The sequence below is a fragment of the Panthera tigris genome, chromosome E1, assembly GCF_018350195.1.
Source record: "Panthera tigris isolate Pti1 chromosome E1, P.tigris_Pti1_mat1.1, whole genome shotgun sequence".
NCBI lineage: Eukaryota > Metazoa > Chordata > Mammalia > Carnivora > Felidae > Panthera > Panthera tigris.
This window is the reverse complement of record NC_056673.1, coordinates 43509087-43521733: the sequence shown is the minus strand read 5'-3', so window position 1 is coordinate 43521733 and position 12647 is coordinate 43509087. Positions and strand designations below refer to the sequence as shown.

Sequence of the window (12647 nt, the reverse complement as noted above, 5' to 3'; positions counted from 1 at the left end):
CAGAAGAACTGGCCGTATGAAAAATGACATTACAAATCAAAGGGGGAAGAATATTCCATGATTCAGGACGAGATCATTGGCTTTCTGTTTGGATAAAGATAAAATACAATCCCTATCTCACATCATACAGAATTGCAGAATGGATTTGCAAAAAATAAACTAAAACTTGCCAGAGAAAATATTTTTGGAAGAAATAGACCAGAAGCTTTAAGAATTGAGGCTAGAGAAGAATTTCTTTATTAAGATACAGAAATCAAATCCATTAAGGAAAAAAAATGTTAACTTGGTTACATTAATATAATAAGAAGATTCCATCTGACAAATTACACTAAATACAGATATCTCAAACTGGAGAGGATATTTACAATGCATATAATCGCCAAAGAATTGGCATTTTATATAATAACTTCTCTGTAGTAACTCCTGTATAATATGTACAAAAAAGGCAGACATCACAATTAAAAAAAAAATGGCAAAGGATATGAACAGGCACTTTTCAGAGAAAGAACCCAACTAAAGATAAGCAAATGAAAATATGCTCAGGAAAATGCATAATATGAGATACGTTTTATAAACAACCTGGCAGAATTTACAGAGACTAATCGCACCAAAAGTTGGTGAAGTTGTGAAGAAACAGGGCCTCATATACATTATTAGTTGTAGGATGAATTAGAAGAAGATACCAAGTGGGTAATATCTTGCATATGAATTTGGCAACATCATGAAGATGTGCAACCCCATGACCCATGAGTTTTCCTACAAAACAGCAACCCTAGAGAAACACTGTAGTGCTTGAGCACAAGATGACTTGTACTGGGATGTTGATTGCTGCACTGTTTGTAATGGGGGTAAAAATAGAAGCATCTTGATTCTTCCTTGGTAGCAAATGGGGTATCATATAAACATTAAAATGAATAATAATAGATTTACATGGGTCAATATAAATAATAGAAACACAATAACATCTAATATTTTATTAAATCTAGCTTTGCCAAATCTAACCTGTCATTTCCCTCTCTCTTATTTTTATTGACAGTAAAAATAAAATGTTAACGTTGCCTTCTTAAACCTTTTAATGCTTCTAGTCTGCTTGTTGAGTGCTTAATTGTTTCACTGACACAAGGTGGTTTTCTCCCCTGCTGCTCTGTGTCCCATTAAGCACTTGTTCATATGTTCAAGTCTCTGGCCTTTTAAGCCACATTGGTTCTAGAAGGCATGGGTCCTGGTGGATTGGTACAAGTCCAATAACTGATCTTGACTCCTCAGATAGTGCCAGAACCAATTCAGTTTTACCATTCATCCCTAATACTACAGTATTTTCTGCTTCAAAAATCTTTTTAATACCAAGTATACCAAGAAGACTCATCACCACCATTTATTATCTGGGTTGAAAGAATTCCTTTTTAAAAATTATTTTTGGGGCACCTGGTGGCTCCGTTGAGTGTCTGACTTTGACTCAGGTCATGATCTCATGGTTCATGAGTTTGAGTCCCACATCAGGCTCACTGCTGTCAGTGCACAGCCCACTTCAGATCATCTGCCCCCCCCCCCCCGCCCCTCCCCTGTTCGTGCTCTGTGAAAAAATAAATACAACATTAAAAAAAAAATTATTTTTAAGGTATTTTACAAATAATTTACAAATGTAAGAATATAAGGGAGTGAAAGACTATTAAATATTTAATAAGAACTTAAATACAGCAAACCAAGTTTTTATTCCATATTTTCCTGGGTTTGAAGATACACATGTGTGTGTGTGTGTGTGTGCGTGTGTGTGTGTGTGTGTGTGCGTGTGTGTGTGTGTGTGTGTCCATCTATCCAAATGGGCAGGAGCCCCTGAGTGTGACTAACTGTTCATCAGTTGTCATGCATGAACTTCTACAGACTGATTCTGTTTTAAATACACCTCTAACAGAGTCTAGCTTATCATAACTTCTGGTTTTTCTTATACTCGCATTGGCAAGACACAGTACTTAAGAAATTTTTAAAAAAGTCTTCATTTTGTTGAAGAGAGGATGGCCACCAGGTGCTCCATAGTTGCAAAACATTTTCATTTTGAAACTTGTATACACCTTTTAGATTGGTCAATCAGATTTTTAATGTCTGTATCACCTGTTTCTTCTCATTATCTCTCTATAATACCTGTCTTCAGCATCTGTCTATTTGAAACCATATCAAGGAAATTGTGATGCACAGATGAAATAAAAGATGAAAGAATATTGTCATGTGTCCTTTTAGAAAAATGAGATGGTCTAGTTTTTTGTCACAAAATATTGCACTGTGAAGATTTTTGTTTAATAAGTAACTAGATGAAAATGCCATTTTTTTTGGTCCTTAGAAATATTCACTCATTCTTGAGTTTGAGAAAACTTATGCAGGATAACATCTGAGGGAACAGACTCTGAGATTTTACTTATAATGATGATTTTCACCATCTTCATTAGGTGCCGCTAATCACTCTGCGTTAATCTTTGGACTCACTTAATAAATATGAAATAGCTTCCTCTGTCCGTTTTCTTTTCTTTGCCGTTACGGCCAGAGAATTAAAAAAAAAAAATCTGAATTCTCCACTGTGTTCAGTTAAAGCTAAAACCAGGCAACAAAGATGGAGGATGTTGTCTCCAGATTTCTTTTCTACCTTCTTGAAAGATGTGGTATACTTTGGGCAACACGGTAAGAAAGCTGAAGGGTGATGTCATGGGGTATTGATTTCCACCGTTGCATTATCCCTCTGAGCACTTCCATCATTCTTTCATTTTCTTATTATTTTAATCTTTTTTAAGATAGTTAGGAATAATTGATGAGTAAAGATGACATAATTTCTAGAATGTTGAACTAGCATAATATATCTTAGATTTATAAAAAGATCCAGTGGATTCATGGTAATTGCAAGATAGAATGAATTTTATTCTATGTATTCTGTTTTTAAAAATGTATTTTCCATTTTGTTCTGTGAAAGACTTCTAATAAAAAGCCATGAAATACCAATATTTATAAACATTTGAAACTTTTCAACAAAAAACTTGAAAACAGAAATTTTATCTAAAGCACCCTGATGGTGTACTGAATGTTAAACACTAGGTGCAGGTGAGTCAAAATGTCCTGTAAAGAAGCATTTTGTAAAATCTGTTGTGATAGTTTTCACATGGCTATAGGTATCTTTGGTGCTGTTTTAAAACTTGCAGACAGTTTAAATATGACACTGTTAATGATAAAACTGAATTGACAAAGAATTTCTAGGTAGATATTAATCTAGCCAGCTTTTTCAGTTACACCTTTTCTCAATTCTTATATCCAGAAAGGGCTTGGTATACTCAGCTAATGACCCCATGAAGGGTAGGTGTGTGTTACATAATAAGGAAAGGCATCACCTCTGTGATTCTGGACAGTCCAGGCTGACGGAGATGAACACTTACATATAGGTCAAACTAGTTAAATATAGAACAGCCGTTATCAAAGGCAGTTGCCAGGGGCGCGACGGCATCAGCTTTGTTTCTATGGCGGAAGACTTTGCAGATGGTAAGAACAGAGCTAGAGGCCAGTGAACTAAAAAGGATTTAAACTCTTTGGTAAAGGGCTTATTGATGAGTCAGCTGTAATCTGTGAACATTAATCTTGACATCTTCCTTACCTGACTCCTAATTTATTGCAAGAAGAACTTACCTTTATTTAAGTAACACACCTGTAAAAATTGATGTGGTTGTACTGACTAGGTTGGGGAAGGCACTTGATGACAGGTCACAAGATTAGTAAGGTTGTGAAAAGGTCAGAATTAATACTGAATTATGTGTAAGACAGATTGCTCCTATGATCCTACAGTGTTCCTATTGTCTCTGGCTTCCCATCCACACAGATGACTTTTGAAGTTGGACTGAGAAGGAAGTCATGATTCCAGTGGCAACATAAGGCACACTGATAGCAAAATTCATACTTTTTTTTTTTAGCAGCTTTTTGTTTCATGCTAAATTGGCAGGCAACCTTGAATAAAAATGTCTTACGAAATAATGTAGAATCTCAGTTTTTTAGTGGCAAACAGCAGCGACCTTGTTTTGCACCAAATATGGCAAGAATACCCCATCATACAGAAGTGTTTGGTAAAGCTGAGGGTATAGTTCCAATTAGAAAGATAATCATTTTTGGTGTTAAATTTTTTTTTAGGCGACAGGCTATCACTTATCATCAGACATCTGTTCGGTAAATATGACTATATTGAGAAAATAAGTTAAATTTTTTTTCAGATTTGAATTTAGTTTTTAATGGTGGAAAGAGAACAATCTTAAGTAGCGTTTAGGAAAAAAAAAACTAGTTAAATTTTGGAAACCTTGATGAACATAAGACTATCATCTTGCATAGAATTGCATTAAAGAGTGAACAATATTCCAAATATGAATAGTGAAGTATAAGTATTATAAGATACTTTATCTATTTTTAAAAATTATTATTATGAAGTAAAATTGACTTTTCTAGTATTCAGTTTTATGAGTTTTAACACATGTATAGTTTCATGTAACCATCACCAAAGTCTAGATATGGAACATTTATCATCACCCCCCCCCCCCACCCCTACTCAAATTCCCTCATGCTGTCTCCTTATGGTCACTCTCCCTTTGCTAATAACTCCTGGATACTAATAATCTGTTCTCCATCCCTAGAAGTTTTGTCTTTTCAAGAATGTCATATAAATGGGATCGTAGTATGTAACCTTTGAGACTGGCTTCTTTCACTTGGCATATTGCCTTTGAGATACATCCAAGTTGTTGCATGTATCAGACATCTCCTTTTATTGTTGAGTAAAATTCCATTGTATGGATGTACTATAGTTTGTTTATCCATTCACCCACCTAAGGGCATTTGGGTTTCCAGTCTGGAGCAATTATGAGGAGAGCTGCTATATACCAAGGAGTGGAATTTCTGGATCATAGAGTATTTTATCTATTTGTGATTTTAAAAAATACTTTACATATTCAGGTTTGTTTTAGACCTAGTCTAATTTCAGCTTTGGAGCTGTTTTTCTTTTCCTACTTCTGATGTAACGTTTCACCTTTCATCTTTGTGATGTTTTCCTGATTCTCTTTTTCTTCAGGTTGCCTTTACTGTAGACATCATATGGTATTGCAGCCCAGAACCTTCTTGCTTTTATATTTCTCCGGTTTAATTATGTGATTCATCTTCTTACAGAATCTAGTTTGCCACTAGATTCTTCTTTACTGCTTGTAGATGACTTTCAGATCTATCTTTCTCTCTTTTGTCTAGTTGCATGTATCTTTTTTTTCCTAGAGGTCATTTCTTTATATATATATATATATTTATATATAATTGTTTGTTTGTTTGTTTGTTTATTTATTTATTTATTTATTTATTTTGAGGGGGAGAGGGGCAGAAAGAGAGGGAAAGAATCCCAAGCACACTCTGCACTGTCAGTGCAAAGTCCTACACTGAGCTCGAACCCACAAACCATGAGATCATGACCTGAGCTGAAGTCAAGAATTGGATGCTCAACCAACTGAGCCATCCAGATGCCCCTGGAGGACATTTCTAATTAGATGTTCTGTTGACACTTTAATATTATTATAGTAGAAACTTTAAAAAAAATTTCTTTTGCGTCTTTTCATTCTGCATCTTTCTTATCCTAACTACAAGGTATTTCTTATCTTTGTTGTCACTTCCCCCTTCCACATGCAGGCACTAATCAAATCTAGGACTTTGTTTTTTTATTTTATTTTATTTTTATTTTTCTGATTTTTTTTAGAGATAGAAGGCTCACATGATCGAGGGGCAGAGAGAGAGAGAGAATCCCATGAGGGACAGAGAGAAAGAGAGGGAAGAGTAGAACTTTGCTTTTTTGGTCACCACCACTTCTATTACCAAAATAAACTTACAGATTCTGTTTACCTTATTTATGTACCATTGTTTCTCGCTGACCTAACTGCAGTCTTATTATTATGAAGTAAAATTGACCTTTATCTTCTGCAGTTTCTTTGTCTGCATATGGTATAGTTGTATTTATAGCTATGTGAAAGGGCTGAAGATACTATCTGGACTGAAAAAAGGGTTACAAACTACTTACATAGCACCAAATTAATAATAGGAGTTATTTCCAGCTAGTTGAATTTTGGATGATTGTGAGTTCTTTACATTTTTTAGTATTTTTCCACATTTTCTATAATCATGTATTTTGCAAATAGAAACAAAAATAACAGTTTTAAATACTTTTCTTTTTTAATTTTTTATTTTTTAAAATTTACATCCAAATTAGTTAGCATATAGTGCAACAATGATATCAGGAGTAGATTCCTTAGTGCCCCTTACCCATTTAGCCCATCCCCCCTCCCACTACCCCTCCAGCAACCCTCAGTTCTCCATATTCATGAGTCTCTTCTGTTTTGTCCCTCTCCCTGTTTTTAGATTATTTTTGTGTCCCTTCCCTTATGTTCATCTGTTTTGTCTCTTAAAGTCCTCACATGAGTGAAGTCATATGATATTTATCTTTCTCTGACTAATTTCACTTAGCATAATACCCTCCAGTTCCATCCACGTAGTTGCAAATGGCAAGATTTCATTCTTTTTGATTGCTGAGTAATACTCCATTGTATATATATACCACCTCTTCTTTATCCATTCTTCCATCGATGGACATTTGGGCTTTTTCCATACTTTGGCTGTTGTTGATAGTGCTGCTATAAACATGGGGCTGCATGTGTCCCTTCAAAACAGCACACCTATATCCCGTGGATAAATGCCTAGTAGTGCAATTGCTGGGTCTAGGGTAGTTCTATTTTTAGTTTTCTGAGGAACCTCCATACTGTTTTCCAGAGTGGCTGCCCCAGCTTGCATTCCCATTTTTAAAAATTTTTTAATGTTTGTTTATTTTTGAGAGAGAGACAGAGACAGAGCGTGAGCAGGGGAGGGGCAGAGAGAGAGGGAGGCACGGAATCCGAAGCAGGCTCCGACTCCAATCGTGACTGAGCCAAAGTCGGATGCTCAACCCACTGAGCCACCCAGGCGCCCTAAATAGTTTTCAAAGAATAGTTAATATTCAGGAAAATACAAGATTCAGTGAGCTCCCAATTTTTTAACTAAAATAAATTTAAAATATAAAAATAAATCTAGAGAATGTTAACAGCATTTATCTTTAGGTATTATATAGTATATATCATAGGTATGATAGGACATAGTTTATTTTTAACTTATTTCTATTTGTTTTACAACTTCTGCTCAGTTAGTATCTAATGCTTTTATAATGAAGTAAATATTAAAAATATTATATCCTTTTTAGAGGGTTAATGAATACCAACCATATCTAATCCTGAATCACATGTACCCATCATTTATATTAACCATATGTAAGTCAAGTTTTCACATATTCTGTTAATCTCTGATGGGTTATTTTTGTTGTTGTTTTTGTTGTTTAAAAAAAAAGAAAAGAAAATGTATAGAGTATACTTCCTTCTTTGGTTCCTAATGGGAGACTTAAATACTTGACTATAAATTGTTAGAAGGTCCATGTTAACTTAACCTAGTGAATTATTAGCATTTGGAAGTATTTGCATCTATTAAAGGTTCACAGTACATAAAATTATTTTCTTGTAATAATGACTCTATATTCAATAAACTCAAACAGAAATCACTATGCAGAAGAAACAGCACCCCCTTGACTAGTCCTTCTATAAACTGTGTCTCTGTTCTCACTTTACTGTTAGGAAGAAGTAATCTGTTTTCATGTGATGTAACAGAATGTGAATCGTGCTCACTTCCTTCCCTCATCTGCCCCCTTTCCAGGTGGCCTCCGAGTGGAGTTACTGTTCACAGCCGTATAGTGTGACAAACAAACATTAAACCTGCTGCAGCTGGGATAGTTCTCTCACCAAAACTCAGGGAAAATGGGAGGGAGTTGCCCTTCACTGACTTAAGACATGGATCTGATAATTATGAATTCTTCTTTCAAATAGTGAGAGAAGAAATGTGTGTCATTGAACAGGTTGTTATTTGGTGGGCTGTTCACATTCATCAGTAAATAATGTGTAGTTTTGTTTTATGGCTATTAAATATGAGGTTCTGGAATGCCTTTGAGAACACAGCATCCATGATTGATTATACTTCCTGTATTTATTAGTCAAAATGCAGCAAAATCAATCTGTGGAAGCTTTGTTTTGCTTTTTTTAAATTAGTTTGTTTAATAATATATTCAAGTTATGACCTTTAATATAATTTCTTCCCTTTCTAGCTTGGTGCTAACAGTGGTTTGCACATAATCATCTTTGATGAAATTGACGCCATCTGCAAGCAGAGAGGGAGCATGGCTGGTAGCACAGGAGTTCATGACACTGTCGTCAACCAGTTGCTGTCCAAAATTGATGGGGTAGAGCAGCTGAACAACATCTTAGTCATTGGTATGTTTGCTTTAAAAAAACAAAAGTTCTATGATTTCAAAAACATGAGATAAATAGGTTCTGAATTAAGATCTGAGCAGGTTGTAATTACACTGTACTGCCCATGTTTCCAAATTAGAATCAAGTGATATTGAAGAATTTGACTGTTTTAATGTCTGGCCTTAATAGGACAAATAAAAGATGGGTTTTAGTGACTCATGGGTGTATGCTTACAGCTCAAAGATGAAAAAGACAGCAGAGTGTAATGCAGTGGTTTTCAAATTGCATCCTGTAGGCCTCCAGGGGCCCCAGAGGTGCCTCAGGGTCTGTGAGTGAGCTTCAGATCATGTATCCCAGTGGTAACTTCTTTTAATTGCTTCATGTACTCAGATTCTTCTTCTCCTCCTCCTCCTCCTCCTCCTCCTCCTCCTCCTCCTTCTTCCTTCTTCCTTCTTCCTTCTTCCTTCTTCCTTCTTCTTTCTTGCTTCTTCTTCTTTTTTTGAAATGTTTTTATTTATTTTTGAGAGAGGGAGACAGGCCGAGCATGAGCTGGGGAGGGGTAGAGACAGAGGGAGGCACAGAATCCGAAGCAGGCTCCAGGCCCCGAGCTGTCAGCACAGAGCCCAAACGTGGGGCTCGAACTCACGAACCGCAAGATCACGACCTGAGCTGAAGTCAGACGCTTAGCCACCTGAGCCACCCAGATGCCCCTGTACTGAGATTCTTCTTAAGATGACTTTAGAAACAAAACAAAACAAAACTTCTGCTGCTTAGGAAGGTTGAAAACCATTGGCCTACGGAAAAGGAGAGGGACGTTGAGGTTGGACAGATTACATTCACATACATTGCCCCTCTCTCACTTTGATAGGCTACTTATCCTCTCTGAACCTTACATTCTCTTTTTAAATATTTCAAGTTTTCATTACATTTATATTTCATTGGCAGTGTAGTGAAATACTAAAGCAGAGTCTTCAGGTATTTTCATTAGAACAGATCAAGAACAAATCATATTTTTATTTGAGAATAATTGACTTTCTATTTGATGTTTATAAAATGTCTTAGCTTGTTTGAGAAATCATTATTCTCAATTACTGAAGGGACATTTTATCTTATTTTTCAACTTTGTTGTTTTGTTTTAAAATTTGTGCTCAGGAATGACCAACAGACCAGATCTGATAGATGAGGCTCTCCTTCGACCTGGAAGACTGGAAGTTAAAATGGAGATAGGTAAGCAGGTCTGTCACTGATTGGGAGAAGGGTGTATGTTTAGAGTTCATTAGTAAGAGCAAAGTCATGTAACTTAACACTAGATAGAAAAGTTGTATGTCGTGAGGAGCACAGGTTTACCTGCTTAAGTACCTATCAGAAAAGCATTAGGATTATAATAATTTCTATTTTATTTTCAATTTTATCAGGCTTACCAGATGAGAAGGGTCGACTACAGATCCTTCACATCCACACAGCAAGGATGAGAGGGCATCAGTTACTCTCTGCTGATGTAGACATTAAAGAACTGGCTGTAGAGACCAAGAATTTCAGCGGTGCTGAACTGGAGGGTCTGGTGCGGGCGGCACAGTCCACTGCTATGAACCGACACATAAAGGTCAGTAAAATCAGGGTGCTTGGGGGGCTCAGTCGGTGGGGCACCCGACTCTTGATTTTGACTCAGGTCATGATCTCACGGGCTCATGGGATCAAGCCCTGCGTCGGGCTCTGCGCTGGCAGCGTGGAGCCTGCTTGGGATTCTGACTCTCCTTCTCTCTCTGCCCCTCTCCCACTCACAGGTACTCTCTCTTTCTCCAAATAAATAAACATTAAAAAAAAAAAAAAAGGTCAGTAAGATCACTAACAAATTAGGAGCCTGCAGCTCTATAAATACTGTGTCAATATTCTTTCCTTTCACATGTGCCAAGGGCTATGGTAATGCTGACTTTTGATAGAGAAGAGACATGGTAAAAATAGGAATAGTCGGTTGCCAGATCTTCAGAGTAGCAGGAAGAAATGTAATGGCGGCATCTGCCCCATGGTAACCACTGACACATTTGCCTTCGATTGACGCCATCTGATAATGACATGTGAAGATGAAGATTTCGAAGGATTTTATTTTTAATGTTTGTGCTATGTCGTAACGTGTCATAGGAAATTGTGTTCTCTACAATGCTAGAATTATTGGGGCTGCTTCATTCAGCACATACACCGAATACCTGCTATTTTCTGACTATTAAGCTGGTGACACATCATCATATGTTTGGCCATGTCTCTCTTGGAGCCACGAGCTCCATGACCTCGCCTCTCAAGGAATTTAGAGTCAAGCAGATGGACCTGTTTGCAAATTAGTATAATAATGTTATTGATATTATGATAGAAATACATACGAGGATACTTTTATGTTGATAAAATGCTTTCGAATCTTTATCATTCCTTCTCCTCTTTAGATGGATGGATGACTCCCAGATTGCCGTCTCATCTCTTGAAAGTTTCTTTCTCCCACTTTCAGATTTATACTAAATATCTCTACCTGGGTGTTTTATCAGGTCTCAAATTTAATATTCCAAAACCAAATTCACTGTCTTTTTTTTTTTTTTAAGCTACTTTCCTTCTTGTTCATATTTTCCTGTTTATCCCAAGTTCCCAGGCTTTAAACTTCAGGATTCTCTTTAATTCCTGTCACTCCAGCGTGTCCTACATCAAGTCGCTTGGCAAATGTCGCTTCTGTCTTGGCAGGTGTCTTTCAGTTTCTACCCACCTTCTGTTGGATTAGTCTTCCTGTTTCATACTGTTGTGCCCTACAGAAGCTTTCAGCACAAAGTACAGACTTCTTAGCCAGATCTTTAAAGTCCTCTAGATCTGACCCCGAACTAACCTTTCCAAATGTGTTCCCAGTTCTTCTCCATACTTCAGCCAAACTGAAATACTACTCACTGGTCATCAGACATTAATTTATTTTTTCACTTTTTTGCTTTTGCAGAAGTCTTTACGGTCTGCGTTTACTTACCTTTTTAATACCTAGTTCACATGCCACCACTTTCTTCAAACCTTTTCTGATTGTTCTCCTTCAAGAAGTATGTACTGTCTTCCTTCTTGAGGTAGTAATGTATCGCTTTGTGGTACCTTCAGTTGACTTTGGTTCACCGTAGATTAATTCGGCACCTACCCTCTGCCAGACGCTGTGCTAGCAGTTAATGCTACACCTGAAAGAAGTAAACCAACCGTCTGCCCCTGAGCAGCTCACAGTTTAATCTCCCCATTCAGGAACAGAAAGTACAGGAGAGTTAAGGAAGTGAAAGCGTGTCAGAGCTGGTCAACTTGTGGGGTGAGAGGATGCTTCACAGAGGAATTTCTGGGCGGATGTGTTTCTTGGTGGTATAGGACATTTTAGGTAGAGGGCAAAGGAACAGAGACACAAAATAGCATGGTGTCTTAGGGTAATTCAGTATCGCTTCAGCATAAAAGGTAGCGGAGGGGAGGTAGAGAGAGACGTTGTGAGGAACAAGTCAGGAGACTAAAGCAGGGAGTGGAGCACAAAGAGCCTTTTATACTGTGCTAAGAAGTATGGACTTTTTTCCTGTGAGTAGTGCTAAGCCATTGAAGAGTTTTAAGAATAGCAGTGACATAGTGCTAAAACAGAAGCTCACTCTGACAGCTGTGTCGAGTGGAGTATTGAGGAGAGTGGAGTTGGCAACATCCTATCACTCGTTCTAACCTGAGGATTAGCAAACTATGGCCGTGGGCCATATCCAGTTAACCACCCATTTTTTTATATAATGTCTTCTGGGAACACACCCATTTATTTATGTGTTATGTATGGCTGCCTTCATGCTACAATGGTAGAGTTGAGTATTTGCAATAAGGACTGCATTGCCCACAAAGCCTAAAATAGTTACTGTCTCATTTTCTATGGAAAAAGTTTGTCAACCCCTGTTCTAGACTTTAAGTCCATATCTTATTCATGTCTGAATCTCCCCCAGTGCCCTAAATAGGTCTAAATACTGAGAACAGAGCAGGTGTTTGGTAAATATTTCTAGTAAACTCACGTATGTATTCTGAATTAAGCTCTACCTATATGTCGTAATTTCCCTACATAATAGAAGTGACTTTGTTCTAGCTCAGGGATGCCAAAGGTCAGGATAGTGTAGAAATATAGTACTGGGTCCTTCATAGAATGGATCCATCCATCCATCCATCCATCCATCCATCATTCCTTCATCCTTCCTCCTTGCTTTAAGAAATGTCTTAGAAGGGATGGGGACTTCAAGAAAAATTGTGTGAATGCTATGAAAA

The 12647-nt window shown here is 37.1% G+C and overlaps 1 protein-coding gene across 2 annotated transcripts in view; it reads left to right on the top strand.

Annotated features, from left to right (window-relative positions):
* The window catches only part of NSF (N-ethylmaleimide sensitive factor, vesicle fusing ATPase), a 146425-nt gene that overhangs the window by 79897 nt on the left and 53881 nt on the right, over positions 1 to 12647 (top strand). For both annotated transcript variants that reach the window (XM_042965732.1, XM_042965731.1), the window contains exons 10-12: positions 8222 to 8387; positions 9519 to 9593; positions 9782 to 9969. In XM_042965732.1, coding sequence (XP_042821666.1) covers positions 8222 to 8387; positions 9519 to 9593; positions 9782 to 9969 — 429 coding nt within the window. The remainder of the gene's footprint in view (positions 1 to 8221; positions 8388 to 9518; positions 9594 to 9781; positions 9970 to 12647) is intronic.